The 20,830-nt window shown below is 39.4% G+C and overlaps 1 protein-coding gene across 2 annotated transcripts; it reads right to left on the bottom strand.

Annotated features, from left to right (window-relative positions):
- Positions 1–2,805: 2,805 nt before the first annotated feature.
- LOC136457088 (putative disease resistance protein RGA1) lies at positions 2,806–9,893 on the bottom strand. 2 transcript variants are annotated; one of them, XM_066457127.1, is made up of 9 exons: positions 9,591–9,893; positions 6,610–7,773; positions 4,286–6,525; positions 4,088–4,207; positions 3,808–3,987; positions 3,545–3,645; positions 3,398–3,441; positions 3,181–3,276; positions 2,806–3,086 (listed from the first exon to the last, which is right to left on the bottom strand). In XM_066457127.1, exons 1-3 carry the CDS (start codon positions 9,891–9,893, stop codon positions 4,330–4,332), a joined length of 3,663 nt encoding a protein of 1,220 aa, XP_066313224.1. In that variant the 3' UTR covers positions 2,806–3,086; positions 3,181–3,276; positions 3,398–3,441; positions 3,545–3,645; positions 3,808–3,987; positions 4,088–4,207; positions 4,286–4,329. The 2 variants fall into 2 exon arrangements, with proteins under 2 accessions (XP_066313224.1, XP_066313223.1); XM_066457126.1 differs by having other exon boundaries at positions 3,545–3,987.
- Positions 9,894–20,830: the final 10,937 nt, after the last annotated feature.

Here is a 20,830-nt window from a genome sequence, read left to right on the forward strand (position 1 = left end):
CTCATAATAACATTAATATGTGAAAAATTGAAGACTCAGTGTCAAGGTACGTACCTTGCGTGTACTACTGTTTTTCCATATCACTGCGTCGGCCTCCAACTCATTCACAGATACCTGGAGTGCAGTGCAGATTGAGGACTTGGAATCCCCGCGCAAAGCAAACTGCATAAATTCCTAGACAGCACCGCAAGTCTTGGCTTTGCTGAAAGCAAATTAAGCGTGGTGCCTACTCTGGAAAGAAAGGTGAACATATTATGGACAAAGTTAAAGAGATGCACTTCAATTACTTAGGCAATACGAAGATGAATGATGACGATTGTTGCTTTGTTTGCTACTGCCAAGGTGTTGGGGAGAAAGCTACGGGAAATCCACATATGTGAAATCGACATCTGTAATTGGTGCAGCAGCAAAGCAGAACAAATGCCACAGCTCGTAAGGGATGGGCAGATTTTATCCGACAAGGTAGCGTAAAGAACATGTGAGACTTTACATCCTAACAATCTTCACTCACGAGGGCAAATGCTGTTGTACTGAATGCACATATGGAAAATGATTTGGTGTTTCAATTCGTAAATTCAGACTATCAGTCTGGAGGAGGGAGGGGCGTAGGATGGTGTAGCAGTGCTGACGTCAGCGATGACGTCAGCACTCCTTTTTAATTTGCAAAATTGATATCTTTTTATTCGGAGCTCCAAATATAGCAAATAATATATCAATTTTGATCGTCTCGGCGAGCTCTTTGCAATGGTGTACTCCGTTTTGTTGTTTGAGATAATTTTATTTCATGAAAAAATAAATATTTCTACAAAACAAGTTATGCAATTAAGCTGACGTATGCAAGTATTTTATATACTTTGTATATTTGTATATGTACAACACCAACGTAGTCAGTATATAAAACAGGGAGTTGGACGGTCAATCAGACCTGCCACGATCGCTTAGATATTTTTGAATTAACCTTCCCTAGCTGCGGTTAACTAACTGTCAACATATGACACGATCAAACGATATGTTTACTGCTCCTAGTGTAGTTTTTTTTCTGTTTTTGTGGTGAAATTAAGTAGCTAGTGGTAGTAGTAGTATTATATTTATCTTGTACCCAAATCCGATACAGTATACGATTCGTGTACACCTGTCCTTTTTCCTTTCCTACGGCTACTATTGCAGCACACAGGAACTGGACGACCATTCGGCCGACCTGTACGTATCTGTTTCCTGGCTGGCATGGCATGAGTATGACCGCATGAAGTGGCAGTGGATAGCTAGATTGAATTGAGGGAGCAGGTAGCAGCAATAGTGAGTGGCTTACTCGTGGTCTAGAATCTTGTGCGGCATCGGTAAGTTGAGCGCGTGCCCCCGCGGGAAGGTCGTCCGGGCGAGGATCTCCGTCGCGTCGGCGTTGCGGTGCGCCTCGTCGCCCTCGCGCCCGCCCGACGCGAGGTGGCAGCACACGAAGCAGAAGCTCGTGTCGTGCAGCCAGAACCGGACGGACACGGCGCCCTTGTTGAATTATTGCAGAAATATTTTGAATTATTGCAGAAATATTTGCGGACCAGGCGGACACGAAGCAGAAATATTTCTACAAAACAAGTTTTGAATTATTGCATTTCAAAAATGGTCAAACTTATATATTCTATGGTCAAATGAACCTAAAAAGACAACATTTCGTGTTACATAATAATAAAAATATTATTTATCTAACAAATTCCACGAGTTCTGTTATTCTAACTTGTTTTGTAGAAATATTTATTTTTTTCATGAAATAAAATTATCTGAAACAACAAAACGGAGTACACCATTGCAAAGAGCTCGTCGAGACGATCAAAATTGATATATTATTTTCTATATTTGAAGCTCCGAATAAAAAGATATCAATTTTGCAAATTAAAAAGAAGTGCTGACGTCATCGCTGACGTCAGCACTGCTATAGTGCCATGCGAAACCGCCAGGGAAACCGGTCAGGGTCCTAAAGTGAACTTTTTTGAGAGTTGAAGGGCCAATGTTATCCGGTTTTAAAGTTGGAGATTGAAATCCATACTTCTATGATAGTTGGAGGTTCTAAAGTGAACTTTACCCTAGAAAGAATGCCAAGAGGCTTGCTCGCCGCATACCTTCCGCATCGGCAACGTACGACGAGCCGCTGCAGTTTCATTGTATCCTCAGCTCCTCGCCGCAAGATCAATTTTAGCAACAGAAGCGAGCTCCGCCACCAAAGGGCTCCTGCCCCTGCCCGGGCCCCCGTACAACCACAACCACGGCGTCCGCCTCCTGCGACGAAGCAGCGAGCCGGTGAAGAACTTCCATCTGCCTCCCGCGCCGCAACCGCCTCTCCACCGACGGCATCGGCCGACCGAGTTCCCGCCCCACGATCCTCCCACCTCCGGCTGCAGACCGGTGAAAGCGGATTACTCCCACTGAGGGGAGAAGGGAGGAGCGCAAGGTCCAGCTCCTAGGAGGCGTCGGCCGCGCGGTCGATGGCATTGGCATCGCTCCCACGCTTGCCGTCGCTCGGTTAGGCTTAGCCGCAGCGTCCTACGCCCCCACCCACCGCCGGCGAGGAGCGGAGTCGGGGCTTGTCCGTCCGCTTGGGTTTCGGCTTGCTTTGCTGCCCAGGCTTGGGTTTGGGCTTTCAGTACAAAGCTTAGAATGGCCACTTCCCTGGTGGGCTCAAGGCCCATCTTCTAACATTACCCGGGTCAAAATCAAACTCCAGCCATAAGGTTTCCTTACTTCCTTTCCTCCCCGCAGGCAAGAAAAAGTTAAACACTATACACATGATGCATTCACTTGTTCTGGTACCAAGTTTGGAAGGCTGTAGTTAATTTCAGCTATAGAGCAGGAAGGTTCAGGGATCTTGCTCACACATTGAAAGCAAAAAGTGCAGAATGAAGCATTGAAACCTATCCTATCCAGGCTCCTTTGCCAAAGCAACACGCGGAAAACAGCACACGGCACATCTTGCATTGCATTTTGTATTTCTGCAAACTAGCGTGGACCGTCCACCCCTCCGAGTCTTCTACTAGGTTCCATCAGGATGAGTGGATGACGCCTTGCCGGCATCCGCATGCTGAGCACGGTGACGCACACTGCAAGACATGGCATGGCTATTGATGATCAGCATACCAAGTAGTAGCAGTGCTACTTGACTTAGCTAAATGATCAAGCCTGAACTGAACTCACCAGCTGCTGTAGTGGAGTAGCTGGGTGAGACAAACTAATTCACCTGGACAGAACCCGCCTACACGCCTTAGCCCTCGCCTCTCTGCATCACTGCATCTAAATTGTTACACGAAATAAAATTAGTTTTTTTAGATAATGAAATAAAATTAGATTGTAAGCCGTCTATTTATCCATCATTCATCGTCTTTAATTTAGAGTCTGGCAAGGCTTAGCTTACCCTGCCGAAGCAAACATCTTGCTATATACAGCTACTATACCAACCTGCAGTTGACAAGCCCCCCAAATTAAAAGGAAATCAGGCATTAGTATGTTATTAGCCGCTAGCTACAGAAAATAAACAGTACACTAGATGGAAGTATCTCACCATGCGTGCATACTAGATCTTTGCAGGCAGTTGATGTGCCCCTTCCGATGCCGCTGTACAAGCAACGCCGTGTCCTGCCCCTTCGACACAATTTCTTCACACTACAACTCATAGTAGTACGTAAAACTTATTCGGGCATGCAGGTAGCTCAACAAATTGCCAAATGAAAACAACACAGCCAGATCAAAATCAGACCAGCGATTATCTCAATTCTTCTCGACCTACACACACATATATATATATACACATCTTATCGCTCTCACCATTTATGCAACTACAAACTGGTCGATCGAAATTACGGTGAGCCAGGGCGGGTGCTGCAACTGCCTGACTGCATGCACGGCCACGCTTGGAAATTAGCTTCAACCCGCGCCGCCGTTGTGCCGGCAGGCATGCTGACGCCGCCGTACGTGAGATTATTATATACAAAGTAACAGCGTGGGCTGCAAATTAAACATGGCCCTGTTGATCAGTATTATTCCTTCCAAGTAGCTGGACTAGTAGGAGATGTAGTTGAGTGATGAGCTGATCGAATGAACTCACCTGCGGGGAATGGAGCTAGCTCTCTGTATGCTGTTCAACGACGACATAGCTAGACCAAATACGACTTTATCCACCGTGCACTTTCTTCAGATAGATATGGCTAGCCAACAACCAACGTACCTGCAGTAGACAAGTCACAGAAATTAAACAAAAAACTTACCGGCAGTGTGTATAAGACATCAGTGAGAAGGATCTTACCATGCTACATCTTGACACGCAGTTAATGATGTGGGAACCATCAGCTACACGGATGTGATCTCTGGAATATGAGCGATTTTGTGCTTGTCCTCTCCTTGGCACTTCTCTAACAGTGCTGGGCAGTCAATTATCCGTAGTTTCTTCAACTCAGTAAGGCCACGTATGCTTTCCGGCAGCGAAGACAGCTTTAGGCACTCGTCGATACGAATTTCTCTCAATGAAGTCAAGTCTCCCAGCCATTCCGGCAGTGTCTCTAAGTCGGCACACAACACTATGGCGAGTTTTCGGAGGGACCTGAAGCATCGAATAGCCTCTGGCAAGGTTCCAAGCCCGGTGATGCTGTTAAGCTCAAGACCCTCGATTGAAGAGAGGTGCTGGGTCGTCCGACGCCACCCTTCAAACGAAAGAGATGTGCCCACAGTCATAAGAAAAAATGGAGAGGTAGTAGATGAGAGGTTCCCAAACCCATGTTCTGGCAGCACGTGCTCGCAGTTCTCTAGAATCCACACCATGCACCTTGGAGGGTAAGGCATGAACTTCAGCTTTGGGCATTTGCTAGCAGCCAACAAATGCAAATTAGGGATTAAGAACTCGCCTTCTTCAGTAGATGATCTCGTTGTCCACCACGATTCCAAGTTGTCCATTTTATTCAAAACAATCATTCTTAGCTTCTGGCAGCTTCCACAGTCCCCATAAAATTCTCTGTCAACACACTTGAGATCGGGCATGTCAGACAAGGACAATGCTCTCAGGTTTGGCAGGCGCCCAAGTGGAGGGAGCCGGCTGCACCTTTTTAGTTTGAAAAGAAGGATGCTGGTAAGATGAGGTAGGTAGGAAGGAATGTCTAGCATCCAACTAGGGAAGTCTGAGCTCATATAACCACGAAGAGCAAGGACTTGGAGACTTCTAGGAGGCACGAGCTTCTCCAGTACCGACTTGTCAGTAATTGCATCCGCATGCCCCACCAAACTACCTTTATCATGTTCCCATATGAGACTCAACAACGTAAGACTTGAGTTGTTTGATATTTTAGCTTGTTCTGCCCCTTCCAAATGCTTGACATTCTCAAGACCTTCTATATACAAATCATGGCAGGGTGCCTTCTCAAGTTCCACAATCTGGCCCCATAAATCACCACTTCCTCCATAAATTACATGTTGGGTTAACTCTCTGAGGTTTAGTTTCTCCCTTAGTTCATTAACTTGAGAATGTATATGAATTGAAAACAATGTTATTTGGACATATACAAGTGTAGACATGGAAAAAATGCTATCTGGCAAGTCACCAAGGAAAAAGCATCCTTCAAGACCCACAATTTGAAGTTTTAAATCCCCAATATAAGAAGGGAGATGCTCTAGCCTAACACAAAATGACAAATCAAGATGCTTTAACATTGTGAGTTTGCATAGAGAATCAGGCAGCATTTGAACCTTGGAGCAGCTTGTCATGTTCAAATACTCAAGCTTAGAGAGTTGATCAATGCAGTCTGGGAGCTTTTCAAGGTTATGGCAATCGGATAGATCAAGATGCGCCAGATCATGAAGTCGGCAACAAGATTCTGGTAGCAAGTGGAGTTTGTAGCAATTTGATAGGTTCAAAAATTGAAGCCTATGCAATTTGCCAAAGGATTCTGGAAGTGTATGCAGTTCATGGCAACTTGCCAAGTTTAGGAAGAGCAGAGCACTTAGGTTCCCGAATGAAATGGGAAGCTCACAAAGGTTGACACATCCTGATAGGTCGAAGTATTGCAACTTTTGAAGGCAACCAATGTTTGCAGGCAATGTCTTTAGGGAACTATTTGCAAGTATCAAGGTTTGCAGGTTCAACAGATGGTTCAAGGATTTAGATAAATTTGAGATAGGAAGGGTGGAAGCATCTAGAAACCTTAATAGCTTTAGTTTATAAACTGAACTTGGAAGATCTGATAAATGACATCCACTCAAATCCAAAACTCTCAAACATAACATCTGTGAGAATGATTGCTTAGGGAGATCCATTCTATCACAACCCCTAAAATGTAAGGCCCTGACCTTTTTTAGAAAAGATGTGTAGTCCAATGATGTCTCATTTTGATTTATCATTAAATGATAGTGGCTATTCAACTTGTCCTTCTTAGCACTAAAGTTTGTTGCACCATTTGTGTATGAGAATTCATCAACAGCAACATGTCTTGCAAGATCGTGCACCATATCATGCATGCGAAGTTTGAGTGTGGGTTTGAATATTCTTGCAACCAACGCCTTGCAAAAGAAAAGAGAGTATGATCTTCAATACAAATATATTCAATTTCACAACTACAATCATGTAAGGATTATTTTACTTACTGTAGAAGATGTCTGGATATTAAGGAAGGACATGCCCAAGAATTCGTCTACATATTCGATACCAGTCTTCTGAAGTAGTTGCCTGTCAGCACCTTGAATAAACCCCAAAGCAATCCACTGTTGGATCAAGCAGTCATGATCTATATCATGGCTCTTAGGGAAGATAGAGCAATACATGAAACAGAGTTTAAGTTCAGGAGGCATGTGGTAATAACTGAGCAGCAAACCGTTTAAAATTCCTTTGTCATCATCCTTGATATCGAGAATGTTACTATTTTTTATATCCATCCATTCTTCTATTGTGTAGTGCTTCTGCATCACAAAACCTAGAGCCTGAGCAACTAGAGGTACTCCACTGCATCGATATGCAATACCTTTTCCAATGTCTTCAAGGTCAGTAGGCAGACCACTTCCTGGATTGTGAGGCTTCATGATAGACCAGCATTCATCATTTGACAAACCCTCCAGTTTAATTGGATCAACAGTGTGAAAGTATGAAGAATGTATGGTAGATAATGTACTGGCAATCTTTTCACTACGGGTGGTGACAATTATACTGCTACCTTTCTTTCCAGATTGCAACATGTTAATGAGATTCTCCAACTCAGACCTCCCTTCCTCCCATAAATCATCTAAGACTATAAGATAAAACTTATCATGGAATGTGCGATCAAGTTGAGACTTCAGATATTGTAGTCCAACATTATTAACAGGAGTGCTATTCTCTACCTGAGATATAATAGCAGACACAATCTTACTTAGATCAAAGTCCATAGAGACATGGACCCATGCTTTCACATCAAACATATTTGTTTCCTTGTCAGTGTAAACAACTTTTGCCAATGTCGTCTTGCCCATACCACCAAGGCCAACAATAGGAATAATAGAGCTTTCTTGGTCTCTGTATTTCTGTAACATCTTGTTTAATATGCCTTTCTTCTCTTTTCCCCTTCCTACCATCTTGATTTCATCTCTATCACCAATAAAGGTTTCATTCCTATTTTTATTGCCATCTTGGCTTGTAGGGGTAGGCATCAGTTGTTGCAGAGGGAATTTCTTCTGGTCCTCAACAATTTTATCTAGCTTCATCCGAATATTTCTCATCTTATTTGACATGGTGATACGCACAATGAGTGGATTAATTGAGGAGAAGAACAATTTAACCTGTAACAATTGTTCCCATACAATCATAAATATAGCCCCTATTTAGCATGCATGTGTGACTAAAATTGTTCTAGAAATGCTATTTTGTTTTTTATCAAGTGGAATGGCCGAAATATCTGTTTTGGATCAAATAATTTGTATGAGTACCGATGCTTCACCCTGTCGCGTGCACCAACTTGGACAAACAAATTGTGGTTGTTTCAAATTCACGCCCCCACATTTATGAGGTCTAGACTTGGACCGCTGTTCCTATTCTATTTCTTGGCTGTTTCAAATTCACACCCCACACTTGTGAGGTCTAGACTGTTGTAGTCCATGTTTTGGTTGTTCTTGATAAGACTATAGTATGACCACCATAAACTATTAGGGATTAGGATTTTTTCAGAACCGTGAATATTGTTAAAAGGTTTGTTCAAATCTGTGATCCATTTATTAACAGAACGGTTCCATGTCACTTTGATATTTATTTTAGAAACGTTTAAGTAGCAAAACTAACTTCACCGCAGCTCCTAGAAATAAAAAAAATGAACGCTTCAAATATAAATAATAATAAATTCGACATTAGATAAATGTGACAACTTGAAAGATTACTTGAAATTGTAACTAAAATTTTATTTAAACCATCACTACATGCATATGGTGATAAAACAAAGTATTAATAAAATCCAGATGATACTAACGAAATGTGATTCTAGGTACATAATCGACTTGTGAATAGATTACATTTAGCACCCTCCATGTTGTCTTTCATGGGCAATCTGTCGATCTTTCATTGTTTCCTTAATTTATATGTTTGTGATCATAAGTAATCACCGTATGATGGTTGTAATTTAGAAATGTTTTTTCAAGGTGCTATGTTTTAGGAATAAAATTTTGATTTAGGAATAAAATGTTTTTTCATATTGAGTTGGATGAAGAAAAACTTTATGATCCCAAAATTATGGTTTGTGTTCTTAGATTTAGAAATTAAAATTTTATAAAATTTTCAAACAACCTCGGATGGAGAGACGTCGTAAACCAAAGTTGTAGTGCTCCACAAGATCTAAAAAATTTCAGTTCAAACTTTTTTCATTTAAAATCATCATTTATGAACCAAAATATTCAATGCAAAATTCATGAAAGTTAATGGAAAATGATAGAATCCCTCACTTGGTTACAAGTGACCCTGCGGTTTAGGGGTAGGGGGATATCGCGCTAGACTTGAGGTTGGGAGTTTGAATCCCAAGAGGCACATGAGCGCAACCACGGGGTTCCCTAGTGGGCTTCTTCCCAGATAAAAATAGTCTTTTTGCTATTTGTTTTTGGTCAACTCCTAATTTCTAGAAAATAACTTATAGAGGTTGGCCACCTTGCCAACCACATCTAGAAATCAATTTCTAGACATGTGGCGCATCCGCCTCTATAACTAGACTTTGACCGCCTCTATCTTTAAATTATGTCCATAGTAGTGGTACCATAGCTGGATCTGCTTATGTTTCATGAATTAAAATAATCCTAGTACTGACAATAAATGAATCACAAGTGCTTATTACAATTATATATTCTCTTGTTACCATTTTTGCAGCAAATTAAGTATAGGCTTTTGCTATTTATCTGTTGATAGATTTTTTTTGTACTAAATCTGTCAGATTTCTATACGTTCGATTGTACGTGCTTTTGGATTTGTGCTACAACTATCTATTGGGTTGCATTTATAAAAAAAATATGACAGATTTGATAAGATAAAATATGTCGACAGTATATCTGTTGCAATCATATATGTAAAATTTGTACATGCGTATGATGTGAATACTCAGCGCCAGGGTTCATATACGTACCTTGCTATTTTCCCATATGGTTGCATTAGCCACCAGCTCATCCAACGCATCTTCGATGTCGTAGGCAACAGATTTGTACCTCGTGAGCCAAGGTTGCACTAGTTCGTCACGGCCATCACTCTCTCGGGAGCGCTTGTCGGCATAGCTAAGAGCAAGCTTGAGGTCGATCACAATTCTCTCCATCCCTTCGACATCCTCCTTGAAGTTCCATAGCAGCTCGACCCTCTCCCAGGCTTTATCGCCGAGCATGCCGGCGAGACGCTGCACAACAGCGCCCGCGATCATCTCAGCTCCCCCACTCATATGGCTGTATGGCTTTGGTCTCTCACGCGCGCACAGGATTTTTCTTTTCTTTTCTGTGTGTGGGTGTTGTGTCCAAGAGAGCTTGCAGACAGAGTACGTGGAGACGATGTGCTCTGCGATGATATTATATATACATAGTGCATGCTTGTTTTTTCCTTAGCCTGAAGCTTTTGCATTGATACCTGGAGTGGAGTGTAGTTCAGTACTTGGAACTTGTACTAAAGGCAAACTGAATGCATAGATTTTAAGACAGCGTTACAGATTGGAAGTCTCAGCCTTTGAGGAAAGTATATGGCGTTGGTGTGGCCTTGAAGCAAAGGACAACGTATATATAGGTATCGGCCAGAACGAAAGAGAACCAGCAGCACTTGAGAGGAATCAAAAGATGTAAAGACAAAACCAGGTTCGTCATATATGTGTTCAGGAAGTCCACACACATATAACAACATGATAGAGGATATCAGAAACAATATTATATAGTGGAAACAAACTAATGATTAACATTTACATCAGAGTATAGCGGAACGGTTACTAAATCTTTTCTTCGGGCTCCGTCCTCACAGGGACGGCTGACTGGGGGAACATATGCCTAGCTCTTCCATCAGTCTTCTGGAACTCTTCCATGTGTTCTTTAATCTTCTGAGCAGCTCTGACTAGAGACTGAGGTGTGGGGAAAATAGCAAGGGTGATGTAACAGAACCGACCAATTATACGAGATTAAGTAAGGAAATCTTCCGTCGAAGCAGATAATTTAGCAAACTTAAGCCCGTATAACCCGGTAGTCCGTGAAACCACGAATGATTTCAAACCAATCGACATACAAACCAATATCGTACAAGTTTAGCAAGTACCGTCACATGTTGCATAAAGTTCGAAATGACAATTGGATACATCAGAGTTTAGAATATAAAGTTATTACAACCTAAGTTTAAACTGAAATAGCGAAAGCAAATAGTTTTAAAGCCATACATACACTTTTGGTTCAGATACGGTGCCAGTAGGTAGCCATCTCCAACAAAAGCATCAGATGAGAGATACGGAGTGACCATTTCCTTTGGTCCTAGTTGTCACCCATCGTCGGGTACAGGCAGTTAATGCAATAGCCGTAGTACATTTGACCATCTGCAACAACAATGGGAACAACGCCCTGAGTACGAGAAGGTACTCAGCTAGACTTACCCGTCTTAAACTGTAACACCCGGTTTCAAGGACAAAGCCGAATGCACACCATATGTGAGCCCTGAAAATCAAATTTCACATATAGCTACAAATGAAGGGGCAGTATCAATTCATAATGCTTAGTATATAGCGAACTTAGCAAAAGAGATACTTTAGAAAGCAATCAACGGATAGACAACTCTAATCTCCGGGTGTAGACTTCACTCCACTGGATCCAACTGATTGGTTGATCACAAGCCTAACTCCTTCAGACTTTAGCAAACTGATATCCAGCCTGAAGTGTGGGGGAAATTGCAAGGGTGAGTCTATGTCGAACTCAGCAAATATAACATGGGGTTTATGAGGTTCAAATAGCTGACACTGGTTGAACTGCAAGTAGCTTTTAAGTGTATGATCAAGTTTTAGCATTTATTAGCAACAAGGTAGCACCAAAGTTCCCATAACACATGATCATTATACAAGAACAATAAATAGCTCAAAGACAACTTAGTTAAGCATAATTAAACAAGTGCTCATCTTTGGCATAAGAATCCCTTGGCCGCTCGTGACCGTGAGCACGGCTGATATATCAGTTTATTAAACTCTGCGTAGAGGTGTACACTTTCACTGTGAGTCATAATTCTCAAATGCTCGGGTTAGCTGGGCCCAAAACACAGAGAACCATATAAAGCCACTCAAAAGTTCGTCTAACCGGGAAGGGCCACAGGGTCATCATATATAGGAACCCCCTTCCAAAAATAAAAGGCTGCTTCTATAGCTAGGCTCAACAGGACAGTGGCTGTCCTATACCCAACTCGCAGTATCCTCTAAGCCAGCTAGAAAAGGTCTTCTAAGCAACTAGAGCCAGAGCCATGTAGCTCTCACAAATGTACTGTAAGTCCTGGATGATCACTTACAAATGAGTCCTCATGGAGAGGGAATTTAACCCTCCTGTTGTTGCTAACAAGTCATCTTTTATAGTTTATAGCTCAATTATTAATCAAGTATCAAGATCATGGTCAATGTTCAGCACTAGCACAAATGATACCCAAATGCATATATCTCGGGGTTTCAAGGTAATCAGTAAACAATTTCTAGGGGATCCAATAAAGGTGACAAGGAGGACACATGCATATGAAATTCAGTTATTAAAGTGAAATAGGACACCAAGGATGATCCCATGCTATACTTGCCTTAAACTTAGATCCTTCTTCAAATCCCAAAACTTCGTAGAATTGCTTCTTGGTCTCCAACTTCCTTTAAATCACCAACTGGTCATTATCAAAGAACACCACACAAGCATCCAAACAAACGCAAACATAGTAAATTTAGAACAATACACCAATCAATAAAAAGGTTTGAAAACTAATCTACGCATTGCTACGAACACACATGCGCAAAAAGCACGCTAATCGAAGCTACGGTGAAAAAGATACATCTACCGAAAGATTCGCTCATAGGAGAAAATATAAAACTATTAGCTTCATGTGTTTTAAATATATAAAAACATATATAAGATATTTCATAGAGATTATAATTTAATTCAAATTTAGATTTGATTTATAAAACTAAAGTGAAACAAATCATATTCTATTTATAAAATCCAGTTGCATAATTGTTATTTAAGATATGATTCAAACCATGAAATTCCAGTATTAGTGACATGATAAACACTGTTACTAACGCGTAGATCTTGATGCTATGAATCTAACGTAACTTGAATGGACTAAAATGGATCTAGGACGCAGAAGATATGATTTAAACAAGATTTCTTTTAATTGAATAATAGATTAAATCTAATTACGAATTTTAAAAATTAAAAATATACTAAACAGTAGTATGAATATGTAGATTATGAAATTATGAACTTAACGCAATTTGAACAGATCAAATCGGAGTTAAAACAAAAAAGTTATGGCCAAAACAAAATCAGTGATAAATCTGTAAATAAGTGAAAACGTATTTTGGATCTAAACCGACGAAACTACGCTTTCCAAAGAGGAAAACAGATTCTGAAAAAGTGCTATGTGCTGCGGGTTTGAAAATAGAAAACTGGAGGGGCTCTTTTAAAACAAACCAGCGACGGCGGCGACGGTGACGGTGACGGCGACGGCGACGGTGACGGCGAGAGAAAGGAGAAAAATATAATTTACTACACTAGGGATTTCTCAAACTAGGGGCTCCCCATACGGTAGTTTTGGTGTACTTTACCCAAGGGGTTGGTTGATATATATAGGAAGAAAAACTCCCCACATCCACGTCAACTAGCGATATGGTACTAATTGATGTTACCCCCTCCACATTTACTAATAGGCCTAATTAATTATTAAAGCCCATTAGTAAATAAAGACATGGGCCTTTGGGCATGAGGAAATCTGAGATATTTTATTATTTTTGGAATTAATTAATTTCATGGATAAAATAATTCTAGAAAAGTCCAGAATTGAATTTTAAGCCACGAAAAATACTCCGAAGGCTTTGAAAATTTAGGGAAAATTCTCAGAGATATTTTAGAACAAGACGAACCCAAATAAAGTATTTGGAGCTTATGAAAAATATTTTGGAGCATTTAAAAATTAGATTATGCTCACAAACAAGTGGGAACAAGTTCCGAAAAAAGCCGAAGAAATTCCTGAGGTATCCATGGAGATAGGTTAATGAATAGTGAGCAGGAAGGAGTGATTTGGATTTCATGGAAAAGATTTGAGGATACTTCTCAAGCAAATATTAAGTTGAAAAACAAGAAATTTGATCCGTGAGAAAGACTAAGAATTGCTGAAGAAAGAAGATCGACTTACTAAACGCATTTTAAAAATCTTTTCTCACAACATGAAATAAATCAACAACCAAGCATCACATCAAGCAATAGCTCGTCAAATTAATTTAGAAAAGCTTGAAAATTCATATTTTTCCTATAACTAAATTTACGCTAGTTCAAACTAAGATTGGTAAATTTTATCCAAATATCAAAACATTTATTTTAATTAGTGTTTTCTATGCACAACCCAAAATTAGAAATTTTGGGGTGTGACAATTCTACCCCACTTAACAGGAATCTCGTCCCAAGATTCGAAGAGACTAGAGAGAAAGATAGGACGGATCTTCATGCCTCCACACTCCTTTGATTGGCGATTCATGAGATGTACGAATAAGGATCGGGGATACACAAGTGATGATAAGATGGATAGAGATAGTTCTTGAGTTCAAGCCTGAACACCAAAAGGATGATAGCTCAAAGTAAAGACCAATCCTCATGAATACCCGAGCTCCAAGTGAAAATGCTTGAATGCATGAAACCTTCGTCTTATAACTTCTTTATCTTAGCTACCCTCCTTAAGAAAAGATCAACTAGGCGCACCAAAGATTAGCTTGCATCTTTTTCTAAGTGAGATAATTATCACCATGTCCTCCTGTCACTCCAAAGAACTTCTGTGTCGGAGTAAAATCAAGTAATCTGAAATTTTCTTACAAGATGAAAAACAGAAGTCCAGAAAAACAACTATAACTCCTGTTCTAAAAATCCAATAATGTCATACTTTACACCGTTGGAAAGCTTATCAAGTCATATACATATTTCTCATAGAACACTTTTCCAGATTCTATAGTTAACTTGGTCAAAAACAGTGCACAACAGAAACTGTTCCAGGATTCAGACTGCGCAGAAACTTCCAATTGAGATGATTATATCTCCCAAAAGAAAACAGCTATGATAGTGATTCCAGAGGCATATGAAAGATACGGAAGTCTAGTTATTCCCAAAAAAAATTTATATACTTTGCAAGAACCAAAATCGCGTTATGACCAGGATACCACAGACTGCTCCAGATTTCTGACAGCACAGATGCATCATCTTGTGATTTTCATAACTCCAAATATATAATAGCTATGAGAGTGATTCTTATGGCCAGAGAAAGATATTGAAGTCTACTATTGTCTAGAATTTTTCCATGGTTTTTTTGGTAACCCAAAAATAGAGGTATAAGCTGAGAAAGACATACTGCTCCGAAAAGACAGAATAAGGTAGAAACAAGATTTAAAGACTAGAGAGACAGGTAAGACTAATCTTTGAGTCTTCATGCTCCATTGATTTGAGATTGATGTGATATATGACATGGATTGAGGTTAGCCAAAAGATGACAAGAAAGATAAAGTTTAATCTTTAATTCTTCATGCCTTGTCGCTTTGAGATACTCAGGACTTGTTATTGTTGGTAGGAGACACTACCCCACTTAACAAGGACTTTGCTTGACTTCAAAACTTTACTTTCGGGGTCTTGTTTGGAGAACACCAATGACACACAAGCAGCACACCAAACAAAACAAGTAAACAAACACGCAGCACAACACCGAGACTACTCGTGCATTCTTCAACTATGGTGGTCATCCTAAAGTGTGGATTATAGATGATGAAAGGCCATCGTCAATTTGAACATGATGTCTATCAGAAATTTTTAGTAAACCAAAAAAACAATAAACCAAAAGGGGATAAGAAGCATTAGCTCAAAGGAAATCAAGGGCGAGACAATAAGACAACGATGAGAAATAGCAAATCAATGATCCAAGGAGATAGAAAAATAGTTTTATAGCAAAGTAAGCTTTACAAATCGACTAGTGCTAACTAGGCTTGCGTCCTATAGTCAACATTGCTCTGATACCACTTGTAACACCCGATTTCAAGGACAAAGCCAAATGCACACCATATGTGAGCCCTGAAAATCAAATCTCACATATAGCTACAAATGAAGGGGCAGTATCAATTCATAATGCTTAGTACATAGCGAACTTAGCAAAAGAGATACCTTAGAAAGCAATCAATGGATAGACAACTCTGATCGCCAGGTGCAGACTTCACTCCACTGGATCCAACTGACTTGTTGATCACAAGCCTAACTCCTTCAGACTCTAGCAAACTGATATCCAGCCTGAAGTGTGGGGGAAATTGCAAGGGTGAGTCCATGTCGAACTCAGCAAATATAACATGGGGTTTATGAGGTTCAAATAGCTGACACTGGTTGAACTGCAAGTAGCTTTTAAGTGTATGATCAAGTTTTAGCATTTATTAGCAACAAGGTAGCACCAACGTTCCCATAACACATGATTATTATACAAGAACAATAAATAGCTCAAAGACAACTTAGTTAAGCATAATTAAACAAGTGCTCATCTTTGGCATAAGAATCCCTTGGCGCTCGTGACCGTGAGCACGGCTGATATATTAGTTTATTAAACTCTGCGTAGAGGTGTACACTTTCACTGTGACTCATTATTCTCAAATGCCCGGGTTAGCTAGGCCCAAAACACAGAGAACCATATAAAGCCACTCAAAAGTTTGTCTAACCGAGAAGGGCTGCAGGGTCATCGGATATAGAAACCCCCTTCTAAAAATAAAAGGCTGCTTCCATAGCTAGGCTCAATAGGACAGAAGCTGTCCTATACCCAACTCGCAGTATCCTCTAAGCCAGCTAGAAAAGGTCTTCTAAGCAACTAGAGCTAGAGCCATGTAGCCCTCACAGATATACTATAAGTCCCAGACGATCACTTACAAATGAGTCCTCATGGAGAGGGAATTTAACCCTCCTGTTGTTGCTAACAAGTCATCTTTTATAGTTTATAGCTCAATTATTAATCAAGTATTAAGATCATGGTCAATGTTCAACACTAGCACAAATGATACCCAAATGCATATATCCCGAGGTTTCAAGGTAATCAGTAAACAATTTCTAGGGGATCTAATAAAGGTGACAAGGAGGACACATGCATATGAAATTCAGTTATTAAAGTGAAATAGGACACCAAGGATGATCCCATGCTATACTTGCCTTAAACTTAGATCCTTCTTCAAATCCCAAAACTTCGTAGAATTGCTTCTTGGTCTCCAACTTCCTTTAAATCACCAACGCAAAGCTCACCGACTGGTCATTATCAAAGAACACCACACAAGCATCCGAACAAACATGCATAGCAAACATAGTAAATTTAGAACAATACACCAATCAATAAAAAGGTTTGAAAACTAATCTACGCATTGCTACGAACACACAGGCACGAAAAGCACGCTAATCAAAGCTACGGTGAAAAAGATACATCTACTGAAAGATTCGCTCATAGGAGAAAATATAAAACTATTAGCTTCATATGTTTTAAATATATAAAAACATATATAAGATATTTCATAGAGATTATAATTTAAGTCAAATTTAGATTTGATTTATAAAACTAAAGTGAAACAAATCATATTCTATTTATAAAATCCAGTTGCATAAATGTTATTTAAGATATGATTCAAACCATGAAATTCCAGTATTAGTGACATGATAAACACTGTTACTAACGCGTAGATCTTGATGCTATGAATCTAACGCAACTTGAATGGACTAAAACGGATCTAGGACGCAGAAGATATGATTTAAACAAGATTTCTTTTAATTGAATAATAGATTAAATCTAATCATGAATTTTAAAAGTTAAAAATATACTAAACAGTAGTATGAACATGTAGATTATGAAATTATGAACCTAACACAATTTTAACGGATCAAATCGGAGTTAAAACGAAAAAGTTATGGCCAAAACAAAATAAGTGGTAAATCTGTAAATAAGTGAAAACGTATTTTGGATCTAAACCGACGAAACTACGCTTTCCAAAGAGGAAAACAGATTCTGAAAAAGTGCTATGGGCTGTGGGTTTGAAAATAGAAAACTGGAGGGGCTCTTTTAAAACAAACCAGCGACGGCGGTGATGGTGACGGCGACGGCGACGGCGAGAGAAAGAGGAGAAAAATATAATTTACTACATGAGAGATTTCTTAAACTAGGGGCTCCCCATACGGTAGTTTTGGTATGCTTTGCCCAAGGGGTTGGTTGATATATATAGGAAGAAAAATTCTCCACATCCATGTCAACTAGCGATATGGTACTAATTGATGTTACCCCCTCCACATTTACTAATAGGCCTAATTAATTATTAAAGCCCATTAGTAAATAAAGACATGGGCCTTTGGGCATGAGGAAATCTGAGATATTTTATTATTTTTAGAATTAATTAATTTCATGGATAAAATAATTCTAGAAAAGTCCAGAATTGAATTTTGCGCCACGAAAAATACTCCGAAGGCTTCGAAAATTCAGGGAAAATTCTCAGAGATATTTTAGAACAAGACGAACCCAAATAAAATATTTGGAGCTTATGAAAAGATATTTTGGAGCATTTAAAAATTAGATTATGCTCATAAACAAGTAGGAACAAGTTCCAGAAAAAGCCGAAGAAATTCCTGAGTATCAGTGCTATGTGCTGCGGGTTTGAAAATAGAAAACTGGAGGGGCTCTTTTAAAACAAACCAGCGACGGCGGCGACGGTGACGGTGACGGCGACGGCGACGGTGACGGCGAGAGAAAGGAGAAAAATATAATTTACTACACTAGGGATTTCTCAAACTAGGGGCTCCCCATACGGTAGTTTTGGTGTACTTTACCCAAGGGGTTGGTTGATATATATAGGAAGAAAAACTCCCCACATCCACGTCAACTAGCGATATGGTACTAATTGATGTTACCCCCTCCACATTTACTAATAGGCCTAATTAATTATTAAAGCCCATTAGTAAATAAAGACATGGGCCTTTGGGCATGAGGAAATCTGAGATATTTTATTATTTTTGGAATTAATTAATTTCATGGATAAAATAATTCTAGAAAAGTCCAGAATTGAATTTTAAGCCACGAAAAATACTCCGAAGGCTTTGAAAATTTAGGGAAAATTCTCAGAGATATTTTAGAACAAGACGAACCCAAATAAAGTATTTGGAGCTTATGAAAAATATTTTGGAGCATTTAAAAATTAGATTATGCTCACAAACAAGTGGGAACAAGTTCCGAAAAAAGCCGAAGAAATTCCTGAGGTATCCATGGAGATAGGTTAATGAATAGTGAGCAGGAAGGAGTGATTTGGATTTCATGGAAAAGATTTGAGGATACTTCTCAAGCAAATATTAAGTTGAAAAACAAGAAATTTGATCCGTGAGAAAGACTAAGAATTGCTGAAGAAAGAAGATCGACTTACTAAACGCATTTTAAAAATCTTTTCTCACAACATGAAATAAATCAACAACCAAGCATCACATCAAGCAATAGCTCGTCAAATTAATTTAGAAAAGCTTGAAAATTCATATTTTTCCTATAACTAAATTTACGCTAGTTCAAACTAAGATTGGTAAATTTTATCCAAATATCAAAACATTTATTTTAATTAGTGTTTTCTATGCACAACCCAAAATTAGAAATTTTGGGGTGTGACAATTCTACCCCACTTAACAGGAATCTCGTCCCAAGATTCGAAGAGACTAGAGAGAAAGATAGGACGGATCTTCATGCCTCCACACTCCTTTGATTGGCGATTCATGAGATGTACGAATAAGGATCGGGGATACACAAGTGATGATAAGATGGATAGAGATAGTTCTTGAGTTCAAGCCTGAACACCAAAAGGATGATAGCTCAAAGTAAAGACCAATCCTCATGAATACCCGAGCTCCAAGTGAAAATGCTTGAATGCATGAAACCTTCGTCTTATAACTTCTTTATCTTAGCTACCCTCCTTAAGAAAAGATCAACTAGGCGCACCAAAGATTAGCTTGCATCTTTTTCTAAGTGAGATAATTATCACCATGTCCTCCTGTCACTCCAAAGAACTTCTGTGTCGGAGTAAAATCAAGTAATCTGAAATTTTCTTACAAGATGAAAAACAGAAGTCCAGAAAAACAACTATAACTCCTGTTCTAAAAATCCAATAATGTCATACTTTACACCGTTGGAAAGCTTATCAAGTCATATACATATTTCTCATAGAACACTTTTCCAGATTCTATAGTTAACTTGGTCAAAAACAGTGCACAACAGAAACTGTTCCAGGATTCAGACTGCGCAGAAACTTCCAATTGAGATGATTATATCTCCCAAAAGAAAACAGCTATGATAGTGATTCCAGAGGCATATGAAAGATACGGAAGTCTAGTTATTCCCAAAAAAAATTTATATACTTTGCAAGAACCAAAATCGCGTTATGACCAGGATACCACAGACTGCTCCAGATTTCTGACAGCACAGATGCATCATCTTGTGATTTTCATAACTCCAAATATATAATAGCTATGAGAGTGATTCTTATGGCCAGAGAAAGATATTGAAGTCTACTATTGTCTAGAATTTTTCCATGGTTTTTTTGGTAACCCAAAAATAGAGGTATAAGCTGAGAAAGACATACTGCTCCGAAAAGACAGAATAAGGTAGAAACAAGATTTAAAGACTAGAGAGACAGGTAAGACTAATCTTTGAGTCTTCATGCTCCATTGATTTGAGATTGATGTGATATATGACATGGATTGAGGTTAGCCAAAAGATGACAAGAAAGATAAAGTTTAATCTTTAATTCTTCATGCCTTGTCGCTTTGAGATACTCAGGACTTGTTATTGTTGGTAGGAGACACTACCCCACTTAACAAGGACTTTGCTTGACTTCAAAACTTTACTTTCGGGGTCTTGTTTGGAGAACACCAATGACACACAAGCAGCACACCAAACAAAACAAGTAAACAAACACGCAGCACAACACCGAGACTACTCGTGCATTCTTCAACTATGGTGGTCATCCTAAAGTGTGGATTATAGATGATGAAAGGCCATCGTCAATTTGAACATGATGTCTATCAGAAATTTTTAGTAAACCAAAAAAACAATAAACCAAAAGGGGATAAGAAGCATTAGCTCAAAGGAAATCAAGGGCGA

The sequence above is a fragment of the Miscanthus floridulus genome, chromosome 6 (assembly GCF_019320115.1).
Source record: "Miscanthus floridulus cultivar M001 chromosome 6, ASM1932011v1, whole genome shotgun sequence".
Classification (NCBI taxonomy): Eukaryota; Viridiplantae; Streptophyta; class Magnoliopsida; order Poales; family Poaceae; genus Miscanthus; species Miscanthus floridulus.

What these genes read in the sequence shown, in the direction of transcription:
- LOC136457088 (XM_066457127.1), bottom strand. Translation starts at nt 9,893, where the DNA reads ATGAGTGGGGGAGCTGAGATGATCGCGGGCGCTGTTGTGCAGCGTCTC. An exon ending in CCATATGGGAAAATAGCAAG is followed by an intron (nt 7,774 to 9,590) that starts GTACGTATATGA and finishes CAATTGTTACAG; the next exon opens with GTTAAATTGTTCTTCTCCTC. An exon ending in ATATCCAGACATCTTCTACA is followed by an intron (nt 6,526 to 6,609) that starts GTAAGTAAAATA and finishes TTCTTTTGCAAG; the next exon opens with GCGTTGGTTGCAAGAATATT.